Source organism: Pelophylax lessonae (genome assembly GCF_965119305.1).
Source record: "Pelophylax lessonae genome assembly, chromosome: 2".
NCBI lineage: Eukaryota > Metazoa > Chordata > Amphibia > Anura > Ranidae > Pelophylax > Pelophylax lessonae.
The window spans coordinates 471,304,929-471,329,772 of record NC_138769.1 but is presented as its reverse complement, the minus strand read 5'-3'; the positions used below and the strand labels follow the sequence as shown (position 1 = coordinate 471,329,772).

Here is a 24,844-nt window from a genome sequence, read left to right as displayed (position 1 = left end):
ACAGAGAGGAGTCAGTGTGTAATAGACAGTCAGTGTGGGGTGTATCAGCACACATACAGGGTTACAGAGAGGAGTCAGTGTGTAATAGACAGGCAGTGTGGGGTGTATCAGTACACATACAGGGTTACAGAGAGGAGTCAGTGTAATAAAGTAGACAGGCAGTGTGGGGTGTATCAGTACACATACAGGGTTGCAGAGAGGAGTCAGTGTGTAATAGACAGTCAGTGTGGGGTGTATCAGCACACATACAGGGTTACAGAGAGGAGTCAGTGTGTAATAGACAGGCAGTGTGGGGTGTATCAGTACACATACAGGGTTGCAGAGAGGAGTCAGTGTGTAATAGACAGGCAGTGTGGGGTGTATCAGTACACATACAGGGTTACAGAGAGGAGTCAGCGTGTAATAGACAGTCAGTGTGGGGTGTATCAGTACACATACAGGGTTGCAGAGAGAAGTCAGTGTGTAATAGACAGTCAGTGTGGGGTGTATCAGTACACATACAGGGTTACAGAGAGGAGTCAGTGTGTAATAGACAGTCAGTGTGGGTGTATCAGTACACATACAGGGTTACAGAGAGGAGTCAGTGTGTAATAGACAGTCAGTGTGGGGTGTATCAGTACACATACAGGGTTACAGAGAGGAGTCAGTGTGTAATAGACAGGCAGTGTGGGGTGTATCAGTACACATACAGGGTTACAGAGAGGAGTCAGTGTAATAAAGTAGACAGTCAGTGTGGGGTGTATCAGTACACATACAGGGTTACAGAGAGGAGTCAGCGTGTAATAGACAGTCAGTGTGGGGTGTATCAGTACACATACAGGGTTGCAGAGAGAAGTCAGTGTGTAATAGACAGTCAGTGTGGGGTGTATCAGCACACATACAGGGTTACAGAGAGGAGTCAGTGTGTAATAGACAGTCAGTGTGGGGTGTATCAGCACACATACAGGGTTACAGAGAGGAGTCAGTGTGTAATAGACAGGCAGTGTGGGGTGTATCAGTACACATACAGGGTTACAGAGAGGAGTCAGTGTAATAAAGTAGACAGGCAGTGTGGGGTGTATCAGTACACATACAGGGTTGCAGAGAGGAGTCAGTGTGTAATAGACAGTCAGTGTGGGGTGTATCAGCACACATACAGGGTTACAGAGAGGAGTCAGTGTGTAATAGACAGGCAGTGTGGGGTGTATCAGTACACATACAGGGTTGCAGAGAGGAGTCAGTGTGTAATAGACAGGCAGTGTGGGGTGTATCAGTACACATACAGGGTTACAGAGAGGAGTCAGCGTGTAATAGACAGTCAGTGTGGGGTGTATCAGTACACATACAGGGTTGCAGAGAGAAGTCAGTGTGTAATAGACAGTCAGTGTGGGGTGTATCAGTACACATACAGGGTTACAGAGAGGAGTCAGTGTGTAATAGACAGTCAGTGTGGGTGTATCAGTACACATACAGGGTTACAGAGAGGAGTCAGTGTGTAATAGACAGTCAGTGTGGGTGTATCAGTACACATACAGGGTTACAGAGAGGAGTCAGTGTGTAATAGACAGTCAGTGTGGGGTGTATCAGTACACATTCAGGGTTACAGAGAGGAGTCAGTGTGTAATAGACAGTCAGTGTGGGGTGTATCAGTACACATTCAGGGTTACAGAGAGGAGTCAGCGTGTAATAGACAGTCAGTGTGGGTGTATCAGCACACATACAGGGTTACAGAGAGGAGTCAGTGTGTAATAGACAGGCAGTGTGGGGTGTATCAGTACACATACAGGGTTGCAGAGAGGAGTCAGTGTGTAATAGACAGGCAGTGTGGGGTGTATCAGTACACATACAGGGTTACAGAGAGGAGTCAGCGTGTAATAGACAGTCAGTGTGGGGTGTATCAGTACACATACAGGGTTGCAGAGAGAAGTCAGTGTGTAATAGACAGTCAGTGTGGGGTGTATCAGTACACATACAGGGTTACAGAGAGGAGTCAGTGTGTAATAGACAGTCAGTGTGGGGTGTATCAGTACACATACAGGGTTACAGAGAGGAGTCAGTGTGTAATAGACAGGCAGTGTGGGGTGTATCAGTACACATACAGGGTTACAGAGAGGAGTCAGTGTGTAATAGACAGTCAGTGTGGGGTGTATCAGCACACATACAGGGTTACAGAGAGGAGTCAGTGTGTAATAGACAGGCAGTGTGGGGTGTATCAGTACACATACAGGGTTACAGAGAGGAGTCAGTGTAATAAAGTAGACAGGCAGTGTGGGGTGTATCAGTACACATACAGGGTTGCAGAGAGGAGTCAGTGTGTAATAGACAGTCAGTGTGGGGTGTATCAGCACACATACAGGGTTACAGAGAGGAGTCAGTGTGTAATAGACAGGCAGTGTGGGGTGTATCAGTACACATACAGGGTTGCAGAGAGGAGTCAGTGTGTAATAGACAGGCAGTGTGGGGTGTATCAGTACACATACAGGGTTACAGAGAGGAGTCAGCGTGTAATAGACAGTCAGTGTGGGGTGTATCAGTACACATACAGGGTTGCAGAGAGAAGTCAGTGTGTAATAGACAGTCAGTGTGGGGTGTATCAGTACACATACAGGGTTACAGAGAGGAGTCAGTGTGTAATAGACAGTCAGTGTGGGTGTATCAGTACACATACAGGGTTACAGAGAGGAGTCAGTGTGTAATAGACAGTCAGTGTGGGGTGTATCAGTACACATACAGGGTTACAGAGAGGAGTCAGTGTGTAATAGACAGGCAGTGTGGGGTGTATCAGTACACATACAGGGTTACAGAGAGGAGTCAGTGTAATAAAGTAGACAGTCAGTGTGGGGTGTATCAGTACACATACAGGGTTACAGAGAGGAGTCAGCGTGTAATAGACAGTCAGTGTGGGGTGTATCAGTACACATACAGGGTTGCAGAGAGAAGTCAGTGTGTAATAGACAGTCAGTGTGGGGTGTATCAGCACACATACAGGGTTACAGAGAGGAGTCAGTGTGTAATAGACAGTCAGTGTGGGTGTATCAGTACACATACAGGGTTACAGAGAGGAGTCAGTGTGTAATAGACAGTCAGTGTGGGGTGTATCAGTACACATACAGGGTTGCAGAGAGGAGTCAGTGTGTAATAGACAGTCAGTGTGGGGTGTATCAGTACACATACAGGGTTGCAGAGAGGAGTCAGTGTGTAATAGACAGGCAGTGTGGGGTGTATCAGTACACATTCAGGGTTACAGAGAGGAGTCAGTGTGTAATAGACAGTCAGTGTGGGTGTATCAGCACACATACAGGGTTACAGAGAGGAGTCAGCGTGTAATAGACAGTCAGTGTGGGTGTATCAGCACACATACAGGGTTGCAGAGAGAAGTCAGTGCACAGTGTGGGATGCAGATCTCTATCATGAGGGAAATGATGTGAAGTGTGTCCGGTGTGATGACGTCACCCCTCGTGATGTGTTTGTTTACTCGTGTATGTGCGCTGGTTTGGATGGGATGAAGCTTTATTGACAAAGGCCAGGGTGACAGCATGGCAGAGGAGCGGGCCATGTATGAGTGCAGGGAATGGTGCTCCGTGTGATGGCCGTACAGTGTGCTTACTGTGAGTGAGAGAGCTTGTTGGGGGGCCGCCATGTCGGTGTGTATGAGGCGTCTGATCTCCAACACCCGGGGCTTCCTATGGTCGGACATGGAGACCCGAGCCCTTCTGGACATCTGGGGGGAGGCAGACGTACAGTCGGCCCTGGACGGTAATTTCCGTAACAGCCATGTGTACCGGGACGTGGCCGGCCGCCTCAATGAGCTGGGCTTTGAGCGCACCCCCGAGCAGTGCCGCATCCGCATCAAGGGCCTCAAGCGCCAGTACTACCAGGCCCGGGAGGGCTTCACCAAGAACGGGCACGCTCGGAAGATCTGCCGCTACTACGACGAGATGGATCGCATCCTCAGCACACGGGCCGGACCGGCCAGCAGCATCATGGAGCAGAATTGTGGGGCCATCCTCCTCCAGCCCGATCCCCCATGTACGAAGGTAGAGTCCCGGGAGGACGAGGAGGATGACATAGAGGACGAGGAGGGGGAACCTGAGTCATCCCAGGACAACTTTACCGAGGACTCCGGGGAGGGATCTGAGCACCCCATCAAGGTGGAGGACGGAGGGGGCTTCGCCATTCCTCTTCACCCCAGGGAAGGTAAGATCTCATTATTATTATACTACCTACTTACCCTGTGCAGAAATCAGCCCAGCCTAGCATTTACACCCACTTTAGGCCCCATGGGCATTTATCCCTGAGCCCAAGTATAATCTGGACACTGCACCTTTCCATCCTAGGAGCACTAATATGCCAAGATTATATACAAAGCTGCTGTCCTTGTGTGTCAGAACACGGACAAATTCTAGAGTTCCACTTTAAGTCCAGAGCTCCCTTTCTATCCATAATTCTACAGCTATCCATCTATGTAAACAAAGTGAAGCTGCACTATATATGACCAAACATATATAGATTTAAGTATGTTCAACGAATGTATAAACGTGCACACTGATGATAAACAGTGAAGTAACAAAATAAATGTGTAATTAAATAACACAGGACAAATAAAGGGTAATAAAGTCCCAAGAACAATTGGTGTGACAAAGTATATAGAGAATAAACTCCTCCACCACAACAACTTGGATAAAAATTCTCCTCCATGGTGCGTCTGTCAGTAAGGAATGCCTGTGAGATTACCAGATAATGGTAATCAATGAGCCAATCAAATCAATCCCTGTTGAATCCAGATGGAGATGCCGGTGTAAATATGAATTACCAGGGACTGTCAATAATGTAGAGGCCCAGGCTCTGCAGCCATTGTCGGCAATCTCTCCTCTTTACTGAAGCTGGTGATGGGACCCGATCTTGTGAACAGACCAGAGTGCCCTCAGAATAGTGAACAATCATAATAGTTACATGCTTCTGGGATATGTGCTCGGAGTCTGATATACGGTGAAACCTCTACATTATTGACGGCCCCTGGTAATTCATATTTACACCGGCATCTCCATCTGCATTCAACAGGGATTGATTTGGTTGGCTCATTGATTACCATTATCTGGTAATCTCACAGGCATTCCTTACTGACAGACGCACCATGGAGGAGAGTTGTTGTGGTGGAGGACTGTTTATTCTCTATATACTTTGTCACACCAATTGCTCTTGGGACTTTATTACCCTTTATCCTGTGTTATTTAATTACACATTTATTTTGATTGTTACTTCACTGTTGATCATCAGTGTGCACGTTTATACATGAGTTGAACATACTTTTTATATATATTTATTTATATATGTTTGGTCATATATAGCGCAGCTTCATTTTGTTTATTTTTGTTTAGGTGTTGTCCCACTTTAAGCTGCAGCTCTGTTTTTCCGTTATTAGCGCAGTTATTATTTATACACTACTGTCCATGTATGCGGTCTGAATCCCCTGTACACACCTAAGCAGGCCATACACTACTAGTAGAGTTTCAGTCCTGTTCCTTGAAATGTACTTGTCACAGCAGTCAGGGGGATCACTTTGACCCCACTAATGATTAGAAAATTGAATAAACGTTCCTAAAACAAAACTAATACTAGTGTATGGCCAGCTATATGGTCTAAGCATGCCTCCTTTTAATACCTATCCCCAATGACCTACATGTAGAGAGCTGCACCTACCCCCTTTAAAGTCACTGAAGACCCTAAGGGCCCATTAACACCCTTTTGTTGTGATCCTATACACCATGTATGGCAGGGCACCTCAGTGCACAAATATCAACCATCTATACCCTGTGCACAAATATCCACCATCTATATACCCTGTGCACAAATATCGACCATCTATACCCTGTGCACAAATATCCACCATCTATACCCTGTGCACAAATATCCACCATCTATACCCTGTGCACAAATATCCACCATCTATACCCTGTGCACAAATATCCACCATCTATACCCTGTGCACAAATATCCACCATCTATACCCTGTGCACAAATATCGACCATCTATACCCTGTGCACAAATATCCCCCATCTATACCCTGTGCACAAATATCCCCCATCTATACCCTGTGCACAAATATCCCCCATCTATACCCTGTGCACAAATATCCACCATCTATACCCTGTGCACAAATATCAACCATCTATACCCTGTGCACAAATATCCCCCATCTATACCCTGTGCACAAATATCCCCCATCTATACCCTGTGCACAAATATCGATCATCTATACCCTGTGCACAAATATCCACCATCTATACCCTGTGCACAAATATCAACCATCTATACCCTGTGCACAAATATCCACCATCTATATACCCTGTGCACAAATATCAACCATCTATACCCTGTGCACAAATATCCACCATCTATATACCCTGTGCACAAATATCCACCATCTATACCCTGTGCACAAATATCCACCATCTATACCCTGTGCACAAATATCCACCATCTATACCCTGTGCACAAATATCCACCATCTATACCCTGTGCACTAATATCCACCATCTATACGTTGTGCACAAATATCCACCATCTATATACCCTGTGCACAAATATCCACCATCTATACCCTGTGCACAAATATCCACCATCTATACCCTGTGCACAAATATCGACCATCTATACCCTGTGCACAAATATCGACCATCTATACCCTGTGCACAAATATCCCCCATCTATACCCTGTGCACAAATATCGATCATCTATACCCTGTGCACAAATATCGATCATCTATACCCTGTGCACAAATATCGATCATCTATACCCTGTGCACAAATATCCACCATCTATATACCCTGTGCACAAATATCCACCATCTATATACCCTGTGCACAAATATCCACCATCTATATACCCTGTGCACAAATATCCACCATCTATATACCCTGTGCACAAATATCCACCATCTATACCTGTGCTGCAGTGTATGGAGAAAAACAAAGGTGCAGGGCCACTTTTTTTTGTTCATTGAGGTGAGCTCTCAGACCATTCTAAGGGTCCTTTCATACGGTCCGTTCAGTTTTTTTTTTTTTTTTCTCCGTACAGTCACTTTTTTTTTTTTAACGGACACGGATGCACTTTTGTAGGGTCCGTTCCGTATGCCAGTTTTTCCTCCCATCCGTTTGCGGATGAAAAACTGACATAATGTATGTCTATGGGATTGCGGACATTAGCGGATGGCATCTGCTGACATCCGATGTTGCGTCCGTTCCGTTTTTTTTTAAACGGAAGAAAAATAGGGTTCTCTTCTGTCTCAAAAAACAGAACTGAACGGAATGGACGCAAAACAGATGTCAGCAGATGGTCCATCCGCTAACGTCCGCAATCCCATAGACAATGTCAGTTTTGATGGGAGGAAAAACGGACATGGAACACTGTGTGAAAGGACCCTATATAAGCTTTTCATCACCGTGTGCTGAATGCCTAAGTGTGTTTTTAGTAACATGCTTACATAACACAACACACAGGGAGATTTACTAAAACTGGTGACTGCAATGTAACGCATCGGCTTCTAGGTTTATTGTCCAAACTTAAAGTGGAAATTCAGCCTAAAACTAAAATCTCTAAAATCTATTTGCAACCACATTCTAACACTAACCTATCTAGCCCTGTAGTTCAGCCTAATGGCCCGTACACACGATCCGAAAATCGGACGAAAATTAACGCTTGTGAAAGGATCGGATGATAATCGGATCGTTAGTACACAGCTTACGAGAGGCGATCACGACAGTTCACCCGATATTATCCGGTCGTGCAAGCATAAAAATTTTGATTGTATTATAACACATCGTACGATAATCGTATTATCAGTATGTTGTTCGTCCGAAAAAAATGGTGAGCAGTAGACAGCGCATGAGCAGTAGACATCATTTTCCCCTCACACGCTACAGCGTGGTTACGCATACCGGAAGCTAAGAATTATCGTCCGAGAAAATTCGTATCATGAGTAACCTCTCCCTTTAAGCGAATATTATTGAGAGCTGCTAGAATACGAAAAATAACGGATGGAACGTCGCCCGATTTTCGGATCGTGTGTACTGGGCATTAGGCCTCTTTCACACAGGCGGACCATTCAGATCCACCTGTTCGTTTTTTTTGTCGGATCTGAACGGTCCCCCCATGCATCTCTATGGGGCATCGGATGTCAGCGGAGACATGTCCGCTAACACCTGATCCGATCCGTCAAATCTGGACGGATGGAAACCCTATTTTCCAGCGGATTGGATGAGAATGGACCAACGGTCCGTTCCCATCCGATTCCCCCATAGAGATCTATTGGGCTGTGTCCCCGCACACAGTGCAGAGAACAGCTGTCATTCTGCTCAGCGGGGGATGGGCGGCTCGAGAAAAGCAGAGTTCTTTTGACGGACACACTGTGTGAAAGGAGCCTTAGGGCCCCTTTCATACTTGTATGACCTAAAGCAAAAATCACTATACATACATTTTCTGAAGCGGCTCCAGTCCGGTCTCCAGCGGTGGAAGTTGTGTGCAGGAGGCAGGAAGTTGTGTGCAGGAGACAGCTGACAACGGCTAAGAAGTGACGTCACCCATAGACTTACTATGGGCTTCCATTGTTGGCTGCCTTCTTAATCACTCCTCTCTTCAACCCTGAATGTGTATTGATACACTCCACACTGACTGTCTTCCTTATTACACGCTGACTCCAATCATCACCTAAAAGTCACGCGACTTGAAGCAATGCCTGTGTATTCTTAAGGTCTATGGACCTCAAGTCGCATCAAAATCGTACCAAAGTAGTGCAGGGACTACTTTGACATTGCACAGATATGAATGGCACTTATTGGAAATCATGGGGTACGACTTGTCATGTGAGTTTACAGTCCCAAGTCGCAGGACAAGTCACACAAGTGTGAAAGGGGCCTAACACTAAAATCTCTGAATCTTCTGTCGGACACATTATAAGACGAATCTATCTAGCCCTGAAAAACAAAAACAATTAGCTTTTCTGAAGCCACTCTGGTCAGGTCCTATGCTGAGCTGTCAGCGGTGGTTTCTCTGTTCGTGGGGGGCAGAGGAGGCAGCCAACAAAGGAAGCCCATAGTAAGTCTCTGGGTGATGTCACTTCATAGCTGTTGTCAGCTGTCTCCTGCACACAACTTTTTGCCGCTGGAGACCGGACTGGAGCAGCTTCAGAAAAGGTATTTATAGCGATTTTTGCTTTGGGTTGTACAAGTGTGAAAGGAGCCCTAGTCTGAACTTCTACTTTAAAAAAAGAAGTTAGAACCTGGCTACCATGCACAGCTGTACCGGATTGAGTGCTCCAGTTTTAGACAATCACCCCCACAGTGTGATCCTACTGTGCTTTACTCACTGCATGGGTGCAGCAAAGTGTACCTGCAGGTTGGCTGCACCTTCCCATTGACTTCTATTATGTCCTGTAGTTTTGGTGCTCTTTTTAAGAAAGTACACCAAAAGTCCTGCATGCAAGATTTTTTGGTTAGCTTTCAGAAAACCCAAAAACTGAGGGACAGAACAGAAATCTATGAAAAAACACAGCTAACCCGCACGAATAGCACAGGCCAAAGCACATCTGATCAGTGTGAAGCCGCCCTTAAGCCTCGTACACACGCAACGATGATCGGCCGACCGATCGTCCGACTTTTGTCCAGAGTTGTGTTTTGTTGGTTGGAATGTGCCTAGACTGCACACTAATTTTCTTGGCCAACAAAATTCTACTTAAGAAGTGATGTCGTGTTGGTTTGTTTTCTTTGTGTTTTTTCTTCTCTGAGCATGCCCAGTCTTGCTCATCAGATTTTTCCCTGTCAAAATCTGTACTGACTGACGGAAAATCGGCCGTTGTGTTGACGGCCAACAAAAATTTTATAGCCTACACCAGATTTTTTTCGGCCGAAAAGTCGGAGTTGGTTGTCGGAAGCATCATACTAACAAGCCAAAAATCGGCAGATCGGGCATTGGCCAAAAATTCTCTGCCAATTTTCGACGTGTGTGTACGAGGCTTTAGGACTTGTGTATATGATCGTTTTTTGTTCATATCAAAATGTGCTTTTTTTTTTTTTTTTGCCCCAAGCCGGCTGCTTCAGAGGCAATGCTGGATTAAAGTTGAGGCTTCAAGTCAACATATATATCTATATCACCGCTTAAGATAGGGTTTCCGTCCGTCCGGATTTCACGGACAGGATCGGATGCGGATTGCAGCAGGTGTCAGTGAACATGTCACCGCTGACATCCGCTGCTCCATAGGGCTAAATGGGGCATCCGATCAGATCCACCTAAAAAACTGACAGGCGGATCTGATCGGACCGCCCGTGTGAAAGGGCCCTTACTTGTATCTAGGCTTGTGTTTTATTTAGAAAGAGTCATCTCTTCAGTGGTTGTCCTAAGACTGTGGAAAGAGTTGAAGAGTAACCTTCTCTTCTCTCTTCCTTTTTTTTTTTTTTTTCTGTCTGGAAATATTTATTCTATTTTAGTGATTACTATTGTATCTTAAATGTTTGAGCTGTGTGTTGTGTGTTTTTTATAATTAACCTTGCATTTTTATTGTGCTAAAAAATACTTTCCCTTTTTTTTTTTTTTGCAATCTTAGGTTATAAGACTATTCATGCCATTTCAAATCCACCTCAGGTACCTCAGCTTAAAAAGTCCAAAAAACATCACTCAAACCTGACTTTGGACAAAATGATGGAGCGCTTCCTTCAGCAGAGCGTGGATGCTGAAGATAAGTTCTACAAGTATGAGGAACAGAGACTGCAAATAGAGGAGAAAAGAAGAGAATCTGAGCACAACCGTGAGATCCAAATGTTGCAGATGTTGGGACAAATGCTTAATAGCATCTCCTCTGCCACATCTCAGATGACTACGCCTGGCAATGTCATCAGCCCCCACAGAGGAGATAACAGAACGTATGGAGATACAATGCACTTTAATACTACAGCATCTTATTCTTCTCCTATAGGTATAAGATGTCCAAGTCACCTTGTAAAAGCACATGTGTAATGTCCACTTTTGTATCAATATTTTGCTCATATAAAATAAATTTTGTGGACTATATTAAAAGTAAGATGTTTTGTGAATAACCTGTTTTAATGCAAACTACCCATATTTCCCTTCCTTGAAACACAGGGTAAGAAAAATTGAGCATCTGTGACCCAAATTCTTTGTTGGGATGAAACCTGACACAAAGGGTATGTTAAGTTTGTGAGTCAGCCGAGGAAGCTACCATCTTGGCCTCTGTTTGAACCTCCGCTGCCATGGTGCTACACATGATCAGTTATGACAGCCATTTCATCAATTGACAGTTTGATTGAGAGCACAAGCAACTGTGCCAATTACAATCCCAGCACGTGCCTGTTGTTAAATCAATGGGTTTATTTCTGCTTTAAATCAATCCTAGCAGAGGCACTTATATCCTAGATCAGTCTTTCTAAACCTTTTCAACACCAAGGAACCCTTAAAAAATAACTTTCAGGTATCAGGGAACCCCTGATTAAAATTGCTATATCTACAACTCATGATACATTAGTGTGATGGTCAGTGGGGTGAATGCTACTTACACTGGTGGTCATTTGTGATGAATTACCTCCTTCCAGATAGCTAAAAAGGTCAATTGTGTCAGTGGGAACTTATCTGAGAGGCAGAAATTACTCATTGCCCAAGGAACCCCTGGCAACCTCTGGAGGAACCCTAGTTGAGAATCCCTGTCCTAGAGCCATGTTGTACATAATGCACACTTCTGCTATAATCAAGATTAGGACCCACTTCTGCTGCCTACTTAGGTTCTGGAATTTGAAAGTTGCATGGCTAGGGTAGAGAAAGCAGATCGCTCCTGTCTTTGTCCTCCATCAGCTGGTTGAACATGCATGCTCAGCTTGCTTTGGTATATATGTTTATGTGAGTGGACTAAGAAAGGTGGGTATGCTGCTTTTTCTTGGGGGAAGAATAGTGAGTAGCTAGTTTTCACAGCGCTGTCCAAGTTGGACTTTTCCTATTGGCTGGTGGGTGCAAGATTGTTGTCTGGCCTGGTCATCTAATACCTATGGCCAGCTATAGTTTTGTGGGCTTTGCTTTGTTTTCACAGCCCTTTACAGGGATTTTTTTCCCCACAATTTTGGAAGGAATTATTACAATTTCTTTAAGCTGGGTATTCTAAAATGGCAGTGCAAAATTAGTGAGATTAAAAAACGTGCCATTGTTTTTCAGTGAAAGCTGTTTTCCAATACACACAAACACAATGATGTATATTTTTTTCAGGTAAATCTAAAAAAAAAAATCTGTCAAAGAGGAGCTCCAGTCTCCCACAAAAAATTAAGTCGTGCTACAAATACTGTAGCTGCTGACTTTTAATATAAGGGCACTTGCCTGTCCAGGGATCCAAAGTGGTCTTTACCTGAGCCCATTCGACAATCTGCTTCGGGTGCAGGTGCTGGCATCTTAGGTAAGGGAAACCAGCAGTGAAGCCTTGTGGCTTCACAGCCAGTTTCTTGCTCACATGCGCGAGCCATGCTGTGCTTTATGAATGGTCCCGCAGTCTTATAGGACCTGTGATGTGTCCCAGAAGGAGGAGGGGGCCAAACCTCCGCACAGATCGCCGCAGCAATCTGACCTGAAGTGGGAGCGGGTACCTGTTAAAGCCAGGTTTTTTTTTTTTTCTTTTCCTTTAGGGTTTTAGGCCAGATTATTTTTTTTTTGCATGCACAGCCGGTGTATAAATTAGTTTGCCAGCATACCCAGTTAAACCCAACTTTCTGTGGTATATGACTGATATGACAGAATGTTTTTTTTTTTTTTTTTTTGTAGTTCTGGAGAGGGCCTTCTCCTTGCGCCACACACGCCCATCAAAGGACATGGAAAATATTTTTCAGCTGGTGAGAAATGTTATCCCTCCACTTGCTTCTAAGAAGCACAAGGGCCAGGATGGGAGGATTGGAATTGTAGGAGGCTGTCAAGAGTAAGTACAATTCTCGGTTTCCTTGTTTGTTTTTTTTCCTCCACCACTTACAAAATAATTTAATAACTGGTAGTAATATCCCTTTAATTTTACAGATATACTGGAGCTCCCTACTTTGCAGCAATTTCAGCACTCAAAGTGGTAAATCCAACGTTGTTTCAATGTGGTTATTTTCTTTTATTTCTCTTAATGTGTGATTTTTTTTTTAACTTTTTGTTTTTAGCTTGTTGGTGTTCAGGTTAGAGAAGGTTTTTACTCTTCTTAGGGAGATGTATATAAGATGAGCCTCTAGGGCCGAAAATTAATGGGGGGTACCATCATCCATGGAAAAGGAGACAGTTTCCCCAAAAAACATCTCCAAGGAAAGGGGGGAGGGGAGAAAAAAAAATTGGATTTTCACGGTGCCTAAAGCTTGATACACACTAGATAAAAGTAACAATATAATTTTATTTATAAAACAAGATAAAATCACAAATTTGAACAGATTTTTCTGGGAGATACAAGTAATCCATAAAACATTGGACTAAGTCTAACAGTATCCTACTAATACTTGATGCACTCCAGTGAGGAAGCAAAATTAGTAATGGGTTCTGACTAGGTGCACGCTCCTCTACATGTTTCGCGGTTGAAACTTGCTTCTTCAGGAGGAGAAACTGTAGAAATGCTCTGAAAGCTAACAATAAGATACAGATAATAGAAGACAATGTACATTGTATGAACAGCAGGGAAAGGGGATACAATCCAAAGGGGAAGGGAGACAATGGTGCTTACCATAGAAGATGTATATCACCAAGATTAGACAATGTGTCAGCCAAAAACAACTCCCCTATGGAGTTGCTGCGAGTGCAGGGGATATTAAATGGGTGAAAGTAAGGTGCTATATAGCCACTCTGGAGATATAAAAAAATAAAGAAAAAAAGTACGTATGTATATGTTTGTGTGTGTGTGTGTGTGTGTATATAATATATATATAATGTACCATTTAATACATATGTATATGTGGGTATATAGGGAGGGGGAAAAAGGGGGGAGGAGGAAAGAAGGGGGCAGGGGAGGGAGAAAGAAGGGAAGGGGGGGACGTGCACTAGATGCATGAAGCAATGTGTTGCCAGCTGTAGGTTTACAATATAGTTTAGTACAATTAGTACAATTAGTTCCGCCTTTGATGATCATTAGTTCCAGGAGATTCTACGTGAACACCTCCTACTTGGGGGCTATTCACCTGGGGGTTTGGGACCTGGAGGGGAAACTGCTCCCCCCTGCCTTTGCAGAGCTGGCGGATCAGTTTATCTGTGATGTCTCTTTTTTAAATGCGGCTCCTTTGATTTTAGGCCATCTGTATCAGCAGTGGTCCTTCGGCGTCTGACAATGCTGGTCTGTGGACCAGACTTCTAAGAAGGGCTTATCTGATTTCTCCCCTTTTGGGGGGGATCACTTGTTTGGAGCTTCCTTGGATGACATCATTGGGGGCACGGGGGGGGGGGGGGATTGAGTTTCGGTCTTTTCCTCCGGAAAGGTTCTTCACTTCTAACCTGCACTTGTCCCCAGATGGCTTAGGGGGTCACTTTGGGGCAGTGCAAGACTTGTTACTTCATGGAGTGATGGTTCTGGCTTCGGAATGTCTTCAGGGGTCAAACCGGTTTACAGTTCCCTGGAATGAATGTGGGGTATGTCCAATTCTCGACCTCAAGGCGTTAAACTGCTTTGTGCGGGTACCGAAGTTCAGAATGGAGTCCATTTGCACGGTAGTGGCATCTCCTACATTGGGGATTTTCTCGCTTCTATCGACATCAAAGATGCCTTCCTTCACATTCCAATATGTGTGTGGTCACCAGCGCTTCCTCCGCTATGCCGTTGACTAGGAGCATTATCAGTTTGTGGTGTTTTTTACCTTTTTGGTCTCGCCTCCACTCCTCGGGTCTTCACAAAGTGTTGGTCCCGGTGCTAGCATTGTTGCGTTAGCGAGGGATCGTGGTACTGGGGTACCTGGACGATTTTCAGGGAGCAGAGTCTCTGACTGCTCTGATGGGCACCTTGGGGATTACTCTGTTATCTCTGTGGGAGTTTGGTTGTATTCTGAGCCCTCAGAAGTCTGCTCTGGTTCCATCCACAAAACTGGACTATCTGGGTGGATTTGGCCTCAGTGTGGCTTCCTCTGGAAAAACTCCAGAAATAGTGGGAGGCAATTAATCTTCTGTTGTCCAGCAGATGGTCAACCCTCCGGGCTTGCATGCAGATTACAGTTCCACACAAGGTCCCTGAAAAAAGAGATTCTGGTGAAATGGGACAAGAATCCTCAGTCTCTAGAGGTTGCTTCGTTCTCTGGCACTTCGACAGGGAAATCCTCCTTCTCCCCCTGTACTGGGCAGTTGTCACCACGGATGCCAGCCTGTCTGGGTGGGGAGGTGTCCTCGGCACAGCTTGTTCCCATGGGGTCTGGACTCTGGAAGATCAATTTACTGGAACTCCGAGTGATCAGAGTGTCTGGATCGTTGGACAATTCATATTCAGGGGTGTCCGGTACAAATTCAATCGGACAGTGCCAATCATCATGGGGGCACAAGAAGAATCCTGGCGGATCAGGAAGTAGCGGGCATTTTAAAGTGGGCAGAACGATTGTTCCAGCCCTCTCTGCTGTACACATTCAATGGAAGATACAGAGGTTTGTGGCATGGTCTCGGGATCCTCTGGCTGACGCCGCAGATGCAGCAAGGGATTCCGGTCTTTCTGGTTGCTCTAGACTGGCCTCGCCAGTCTTGGTACGCCGATCTGGTGCGGCTTGTCTCCAGTGCACCTTGGAGACTTCCTCTCAGAGAAGAGCTGCTGTCTCAATGACCAATCCTTCATTCTGCTTTACAGTCGCTGGTTTTAACGGCTTGGCTGTTGAAAGCCAGGTGCTGTAGGTTAGAGGTTTGTCTGAATCGGTGATTCCTAGTCTGGTAAAGGTTAGAAAATCTACCTCTAGGAAGATCTACCATTGTATTTGGAAGACGTACATTGCATGGTGTGAGTCTTTTGGGGTTCTCCAGATGGCTCCTTTTCGGTGGCTCGGATCTTGTCTTTTCTCCAAGGGGGGGGTTGAGCAGCACCTGGTATTGAGTACCATCAAGGGCCAGGTTTCGGCCTTGGCGTTTTTCTTTTAACATCCATTGGCCACACTTTCCTTGGTGCATACCTTTTTTTTATCCAGGGAGCTTGATACTTGATTCCTCCAGTGCGGTCTCCATTACCACTGTGGGTCCTCAAATTAGTGTTGTCAGTTATCCAGGAATCTCCCTTCGAAAATATCGGGAGGTTCCCCCTGCTTACGTTGTCCCAGAAGGTTGCCTTTTTGGTGGCTATTTCTTCTGCGTGTAGGGTGTCTGAGCTGGAGGCGTTGTCTTGTCCTTTACTTTCCCTGTTTGGTTTACAGAGATAAGGTGGTTCTTTGTCCCTGTCCGTTGTTCCTTCCAAAGGTCGTCTCTGATTTTCCATTTGAATGAAGACATTGTGTTGCATTCCCTATGTCCCAGGCCTAAACATCCTAAAGAAATTGCTCTGCATTCTCTGGATGTGGTTCAGGCAATCAGGGTGGATCTGGCAGCTACGGTATCTTTTAGGAAGTCACTGACTGTTCTCCCTGTTGGACCTCGAAAAGGGTTGACCATTCCTGCTGTGACCATTTCCAGATATATCAGACAGACAGTGATTCAGGCCTATTCAATTAGGGTTCAGGTTCCTCCTTTCCCTGTTAAGGCACACTCGGGCGCTTAGTACCTCCTGGGCCTTCTGTCATTAGGCATCAGTTATGCAGGTTTGCAAGGCGGCCATTTGCTTGTCTGTGCACACTTTTTACAAAGTTTTATAAAGTGGAGGTGTTGGCATCTGCGGATGCTTCTTTGGCCGGAAGTTTTTGCAGGCTGCGGCTTGGAGAACCTGGTCCTCTTTGAGTGTGTATTGTGTTTTTTTTTTTTTTCAGGTGCGCTCCAGTTTTTTGGTTGAGCTCCATGTTACCTAGTTGGCAATGGTTAGCCTTGGGAATTTTTTTTCTGCGTTTTTTCCACCCCTTATATTTAACACTGCTTTTGGACGTCCAATGGTTAAGAAGAATCAGGAGCTGTGTCCGTCAATATACGAAAGAGAAAATGAGATTTTTGACTTACCGTAAAATCCATTTCTCTAATGTTTGACGGACACCGCACCCACCCCTCTGTGGAGTTGGCTTTCTTCTGACACTGCTTGTAACAAAACTGAATTGCCTATAGCTGAGTGTGGGTGTATATACCCCCTGGGACTGCCTATAGGCACAGTCAAGCTTTTTCCTGCCTAGTGTCCTACTCCTGTAAGGGGGCAGTATAACCCAATGGTTAAGATAAATCAGGAGCTTTGTCCGTCAATGAACATCAGAGAAATGGATTTTTACAGCAAGTCAAGAATCTCCTCCTCCTCCTCCTCCTCCTCCTTCTCTTCCTCCTCCTCCTCCTCCTCCTCCTCCTCCTCCTCCTCCTCCTCCTCCTCCTCCTCCTCCTCCTCCTCCTCCTCCTTCTCTTCCACCTCCTCCTTCTTCTCTTCCACCTCCCTTTCCTATTTTCACCTTTACCTTCCCTTCTCTTTCTGCCCCTTTCCATTCCCGTTCCTCCTTTTGTCCACCCCCCCCCCCTTTCCTTCCCCCACTCTTTCCTCTCCCTACACATATGTATTGGTACATTCATTTATTTATTTATATATATATATATATATATATATATATATATATATATATATATATATATATATATATATATATATATATATATATATATATATATATATATATATATATAAATAATCTTTGTAGTTGCTATATAGCACCTTACTTTCCCCAACTAATATCCACTGTGTCCGCCGTAGGGGAGTTGTCTAGTCTTGGCGATATGTCTTCTATGGTAAGCACCATTGTCCCCTTTCCCCTGTAGATTGTATTCCCTTTCACTGCTGTTTATGCTATGTACATTGTCTTATATTATCTGTATCTTATTGTTCTATTTCAGAGCATTTCTACAGTTTCTTCTCCTAAAGAAGCGGGTTTCAACCATGAAACGTGTAGAGGAGCGTGCGCCCAGTGAGGACCCATTACCAATTTTGCTGCCTCATTGGAGTGCATCAATTATTAGTAGGATACTGTTAGGGTGGCCATACAATATACAATTTTCTGTACAACTTTCTTTAAATTTACCTTCAACTATGTAATGCAAAGGCCTGCCTAATTGGATACAATTGAAAAGTGTTTAATTTTGACCTCCTACTTGACCTCCTACTTGTACCTCCCTGAAAAATCTGTTCAGGTATTTTCTGTTCAATTTTATCTCGTATACACAAAATTGATATTGTTACTTTTATCTGATGTGTATCGAGCTTTAGGTACAGAGAGAGTCTAAATATTTCCCCTCCTCCCTCCTTTCCTGAAGACGTTTTTTGGGGAAACTGTCTCTTTTCCAGTTTTGCTCTTAGTGAAAGTTCAAGGATTAGCAATAGGTTGGAGGTTAGACTCCTCAGAAACCTCACGATAAACAATCAGTAAAACAATCCGTTAATTGTGGGCCCAAACCTTCTAGTCAATCTTACACTGACCCTACATTCACACCTATGTGTTTTAGTGCGTTTTGCAGTGTTAAACGCACTACAGTCCATTTACAGGGTTCCTTATAGCACACGTTCACATCTGAGTCTTTCCGCCGGTGTGTTTTTTCCGCAGTAGATTGCATTTTGCATAATAAACTTCAATGCAGCTGCACCAGAAACGCAAGTGTTGCATTTTTTTTTTATGGGTTTTGTGTTTTTTTTTTTTTTCCCCTCACTTAACACTGTGTGTAGCTGGTTGCTAAGGAGCTGGCCAGGAAGCTGACCGCTGCTTCTTAACCAATGAGTTATCCGTTGTTAGCAGGGTTCCCAGCTGACCCCTGAATGTAAAAAAATAAATAAATTGGTACTTCACCTTTTTATCTGAGCTTAAAGCCCCACAAACATGGCTAATGTGATTCCTCTGAACATGGGGTTTTGTTAGTGTCCCCACGTGAGGATGAAATACTGTGGCAATGTAAAATTATAATGCCTGATCTGTACAGTATACTTGTTATGGGTAAGTGATTTGGACTCAGTTCACACTGGAGTGGCACTACTCTGTACTACTTCGGGGGCGACTTGTGCATTCCCATGCACCACGACTTCGGAGCGACTTGCAAGGACTTCACATAATGGAAGTCTATGCAAGTCGCTCAGAGGTCGCCCCGAAGTAGTACAGGACCCTTTTTCTAAGTCGGAGCAACTTGTGTCGCTCCTATTAGAACGGCTCCTATAGCAGTCAATGGACCGCGAGGGAGCGCGACTTGTCAGGCTGACAAGTTGCCTGACAAGTAGCGCTGGTGTGAATGGAGTCTTAGAGTGTATCTATTGACTTTAGGTAACCTTACCTCAGTATTTTTATGTATTTATTTTTTTTAATATGAACTTTGTTTTCCATAGGGTGCAGACTTGTCACACGTATTTTGTACCAAAGATGCAGCAACTGTCATTAAGGCATACAGTCCAGAGCTTATTGTACATCCAGTTCTGTAAGTTTCTGTATTTACAATTTGTATTTTATTATTGTATGTATGTATGTATGTAAGCCACTATCTCTAGCTGTTCACATCTGCTTACATTTAAGAGCACTGATAAAACATTTGTTTGTTTGAAATGTGGCAGTTACGCTTAGTTTACTCTTGCGGTTGGGGGGTGGTAAAAGACATGCATTAGAGGAATGTTTTAATGCCCCTCCTAGTCATTCCCCTAAACTTCAAAGTCAGCAGATGGTTTGCACACATTCATTGGCTTCCATGCTTTGCATTGCTGCAGTAAAAATTATCTTCCCTGTCATGGGGTGGGTAGTACCACCTGTCAATTGTTACCCATTCAACTGAATAGGGGCGTGCTACAACTACGTGCAATGCTTCAAAAAGGGGTTTTCAAGCGGAAGTGAGAAAATGACATAATTCCTCCTTACTGCCTGTCCAATGCCCTCTAAAAAGCAATTTACTGCAGTTTGCTCTTCAGTGGGCCATAGCTGTATAAATGAGCCCTTACAGGGCATCTGTACCATATCCTGTATATACTGTATATATTTGTAAATAAAGGAATAGTTGTCCAATAATTGAGGCTAAATTCCAGCTCACACTTCAAAATCAGTTACAACTGTTTTTTTTCCTTCTGAGATAAAGATTTTGCATTAATAAAAGCTGAACATTTTAATCACTCTTGCCAGTGTAAAGTGGTTTGTCTCATCAGTGTAAACTGATATACATTCTGCTGGAAAGCTTGTGCTGTGAAAAACACAGGACCACTTGGCTGGACCTCCCAGATGAAAATAGAAGAAGCCTAAAATAGGGAGCTAATGGAGCCATCACATCTAAGAATTGGTAATATTAATATAATGTTTGCTTTTGGGTTTAATACCGCTTTAAAAGGGTTGTAAAGGCCATTTATTTTTTAATTTAAAATATTAAACATGTTATGTTTATACTTGCCTGCTCTGTGCAGTGGTATTGCGCAGTTGTCTCTTATCTGCTCTTCTGCAGTGTCTCGCTAGTGTTCTCTGCTTCCCTTCTCCTGCCTGTGCCCCCATAGCGAGCCATGTGCTATGGCGACACAAATGCAGGTGCGTCAACCACATACAGCCCAGCTTGGCCCGGCTCCCTCCTCCCAGGATTTAAATGGCAACAGCAGGGGCCAGTGGCTCCCGCTGCTGCCTGAATCTTCTGTGAGATTAGGAAGAGCGGAGAGAAGACATGCAGCAGGGCACAGCACTCAAATTACATGTGTAGCTTTGCATAGCCTGTGTGTAATGAGCAAATATGAGCCCCCATGTACATGTAGAACTACAAAATATACAGAACACTACTAACATTAACTAAATCATTTTGTATTTTCTCTTTCGTTCATTGACCGATACAGCTCCGGTCGTTCTTGACTGTTGGGTTAAGTTGCCCCCTACAAGAGTAGGACACTAGGCAGAAAAAACTTCTGCCTACACCCATGGGCAGTCCCAGGGGGTATACTCCCTCTTCCTGCTATAGTCAATCAGTTTTTTTTCTGCCTAGTCAGGAGTAAGGACTTAGTTCCTTGCTGGTATCTTTGGTCCTGGCAAAATTTTTTAGATAGAAATTTTTTTCCTGCTGGATATTTCTGGTGAGATCTACAATCAACTGCCAGACTCTGCAATGGGCTGGATAATCTAGATCCAGTGGTCACCCCAGTCTGGCCAGAGAGCGTACGCAGGCCTCAGCTCCGTGCTAGGTCAGCCACGACATAGCCCCACTGGATGAAGGCTGGCCCTGTGAGTTAAACGTTTCGCTAGGTCGCATACGACCTGACCTCGGCCTGAGTCGCAGCGTTCCTCCTGGCCGACAGCCTCCCATTTTGATGGAGAGGAGGATCTGTCTGGAGCGGTGCACACCTGGTATGGTAAGTAGCTGTCCCCCCTCCTCTACCCCTGGGTTTTGGGGTGGACGTGGCCCCCTCCTTGGGATGGTCGGACCCCTAGGTTCCCCTCCTTCCCTGCAGGCACCCCCCTTGCCAAGTTCCTCCTCCTGCCCCCCTCCCTCCACATACGCTGGGGATGTATTTTTTTGGGGTGGTCTGACCACTTTCCTGGGGTTGGGGCAGGACGCTAACTGGCGATGAGGAATGAGCCCCACGGCGACTGGAAAATCGACTGGTGGGGGAGGGGGGGGTTTGTACCTGGTGGGGGCTCCTGCCTGGGCCCCCTGTCCTGCCTGGATTTGTCTTGAGGCCTAGTATCCTGATTTCGGAGTCCCTGTAGGCTGCCATATTGTTGTAAATTTAAATGGGACTGCGAGCAGTCTATGGTGGTGTAAATTTTAGGATGCCCTAGCACTGATAACTCCCTTGTTGTGAGTGTGTTGTGAATGAAATAATATAAATATGTGCTGCGCGAACCTGTGTAGCTTGTATTAATAATAAATTCATTTAAACAAATTAATTTTGTAGTGGAAAAATTTGTATCACTCTATGTAGAAAAAAAAATGTGTGTATATATCAACAGTTGTGCACTGATTAAATCCAATCTAAACACAATTAATAATTCTCTATATGCCATATAACCATACAATGAATATTCAAACACATATAAATCATGCAAAGTGACGTAGTGAATTAGTGTCCAATTCCTTATGCCTGGTATCCAAATTATAAGTGTCCAAACAAAGTATGCTCCTCTGTATGGAGATTAAATCACAATCACCAGTGCTCAAATATGGTCGTGAGCAAACTTGATTTCACCTCCAATCTCTGTGCCCCCCCTCCTCAGGTGGGTGCCTCACCTTTATGCCTATGACCTCGCACTTAAGCTTGGTCAGTAATGGCCTTGTGCTCAATCCAATAGATATGGATGCGGGGTTGCTTTTTCTTAAATGCTGACAGGGTGCTCCTATCCCTCACTGGTGGCTCACATGAATAGGAAGAAAGAGATACATGGTGCAAGTAACGTCTTGTAAACAGACTTTATTAAAAATAAATGTATTGCACTTACATTTAATTGGTGCTTGCAGCACACCACACTATAATGGCTATTTTGCAAATAGTGGCCCAGAAGCTCAGGCAGGGGTCTCTAACTGTTTTGGTTTTTCCGCTCAGTGAGCTGTGAAAATGTACTCCCACTCCCGACGTATGGTGCCTCCCCCACGCGTATCGACACAGGGCTCTTGCGTGTCCTCATCAGGGGGAAATCCTGAATCTGATTCGGCCACTGCGGACGTGGGTCACCCTGTTGGGTCTGCGACCACAGGCCTGGAATCCTCTGATAGTGAGGATCATCCCTCCACATCTGCGACCGGTCATGAAAAGGTGCTGGTAGATGCACTAATTGTATCAGTGCGTGAGACCCTAAAGATGGAGGACGCAGCTGAAGCTGCGATGGAGGCGCAGGTACCCTTTTGGCACTTGCAAGCCATCCAGAACGGCACAGGTGTTTCCTTTCCCTGCCTATTTTGACAGAATTGTTACAAAAGAGTGGGAACGACCAAAGCATCTCTGTGGGGTTCCTAAGCGTTTTACTAGGCGTTACCCCTATGAGGAGTCTCTTAAGAAGTGGACTGGGCCACAAGTGGTGGACCCTCCTGTTTCCAGATTAAACAAGGCAACCATGAGTCCGGTGGAAGAGTCCCCGGCATAAGGATCCGGCTAACCGGAAGGCGGAGGCTGTGGACCGCTTTATGTATACCCTAGCTGGTTCGGCAATGAGGCCGGTATTTACCATTGCCCTAGTGTCGCAAACTCTGACCGAGTGGGCTAAGCTCCTACACCGTGACCTGGAGGGAAAACTGCTCCCTCCGGCCTTTGCTGAGCTGGCAGACCAGCTGGTTCAGGGGCTGCAGTTTATCAAAAAAGGCCTTGACTGATCTTCCCTTTTTAAGGAGATCGTCTGTTTGGAACTACCCTGGATGACCTCATTAAAGGTCTCACAGAGGGGGAAGAGTGCCTTTCTTCCGCAGACTACTAAGGGTAAGGAACCTCATTGTAGATGTGGACCTTCCTTCTTGGCTCATGAGAAGTTTTTTTTTTTGTCCCTTAGGTTCGACTGACAAGGGCTCTAAGCCTTTTGGGGCCTCCTCTGGCAGATCCAAATGAACCTGGTCTGGCAAGCTGAAAGCAGGGGCTTCTCCAGACCCGCGGATAAGGCTCCTTCTGCATGAAGGTGCGCCCTCACCCATATCGGGGTTGGAGAGGGGGCATCTTCGCTGGTTTCCGGACCTGTGGACTTCCCTGGTGGAAGAAAAGTGGGTCCACAAAGTAATTCGGTCTGGCTACAAGATCAAGTTTCGCTCTTGCCCCCCGACAAGGATTTTTCCTTTCAACCTGCGTCTGTCCCCCGACCGGTTACAGGGTCTGTATGGGGTGGTACAATACCTGTTACTTCAAGGGGTGATTGTCCCTGTTCTGACTTGGGAACGTTTTCAGGGTTTTTACTCGAACCTGTTCAGTGCCCAGGAAGGAAGGCAAAGTGCATCCAGTCTTGGACCTCAAGACGCTAAACTGCTTTGTGCGGGTACAGAAGTTCAGAATGGAGTCCATTCAAATGGTTGTAGCATCCCTGCATGAGGGGGGGTTTCCTCGCCTCTATAGACATCAAGGATGCCTATCTTCGTATTTCAATATGTGCCAGCCTCCAGTGTTTTCTCTGCTTTGCTGTGGGAGAGGAGCATTATCAGTTTGTGGCATTACCCTTTTGGTATCGCCTCCGCTCCTCGAGTCTTCACAAAAATATTGGCTCCAGTGCTAGCCTTGCTACGCCAACATGGGATCACGGTACTGGACTACTAGGACGATCTCCTTCTGCGAGCGGCATCTCCCTCTGCTCTGGTGGAGAACCTGGAGATCACAATATGAACTCTGCGGGAGTTCGGCTGGATTCTGAATTTTCATCCATAGCCATACAAACTCCAGAAATTTCAGGCTGCAATTAGTCTCCTGCTGTCCAACAAATGGTCATCCCTCCGGACTTGCATGCTGGTAATGGGCCTGATGGTATCGACCTTCAAGGCCGTTTCGTTTGCACAGTTCCATATGAGGTACCTGTAAAGGGAGATTCTGACCAAATGGGACAAGACTTCGCAGTCCCTGGGCAATCTGATCCGGCTGAGTCAGGGAGCAAAGTAGTCCCTGATATGGTGGCGTCGCTCTCCGCCGCTTCGGCTGGGAAAATCCTTTCTCCCCTTGTGTCACCACGGATGGCAGCCTGTCCAGCTGGGGAGGCATCCTTGGCAAGCATTCTGCTCAGGGAATCTTGACACTGAAAGACCAGACTACCTATGGATATCCTGGAACTCCGAGCGATCAGACTGTGTCTGGATCATTGGACAGATCGTCTTCAGGGATGCCCAGTACGCATTCA

The 24,844-nt window shown here is 45.2% G+C and overlaps 1 protein-coding gene across 3 annotated transcripts in view; it reads left to right on the top strand.

Annotated features, from left to right (window-relative positions):
• NAXD (NAD(P)HX dehydratase) overlaps window positions 1-24,844 on the top strand; it is a 98,101-nt gene that overhangs the window by 39,121 nt on the left and 34,136 nt on the right. For 2 of the 3 annotated variants that reach the window (XM_082246509.1, XM_082246508.1), the window contains exons 2-4: window positions 12,789-12,939; window positions 13,035-13,080; window positions 19,420-19,508. In XM_082246509.1, the coding sequence (XP_082102635.1) occupies window positions 12,789-12,939; window positions 13,035-13,080; window positions 19,420-19,508 (286 nt within the window). Of the gene's footprint in view, window positions 1-3,487; window positions 4,177-10,578; window positions 10,948-12,788; window positions 12,940-13,034; window positions 13,081-19,419; window positions 19,509-24,844 lie in introns of those variants that run through there. The other variant, XM_082246510.1, reaches the window with a different exon arrangement.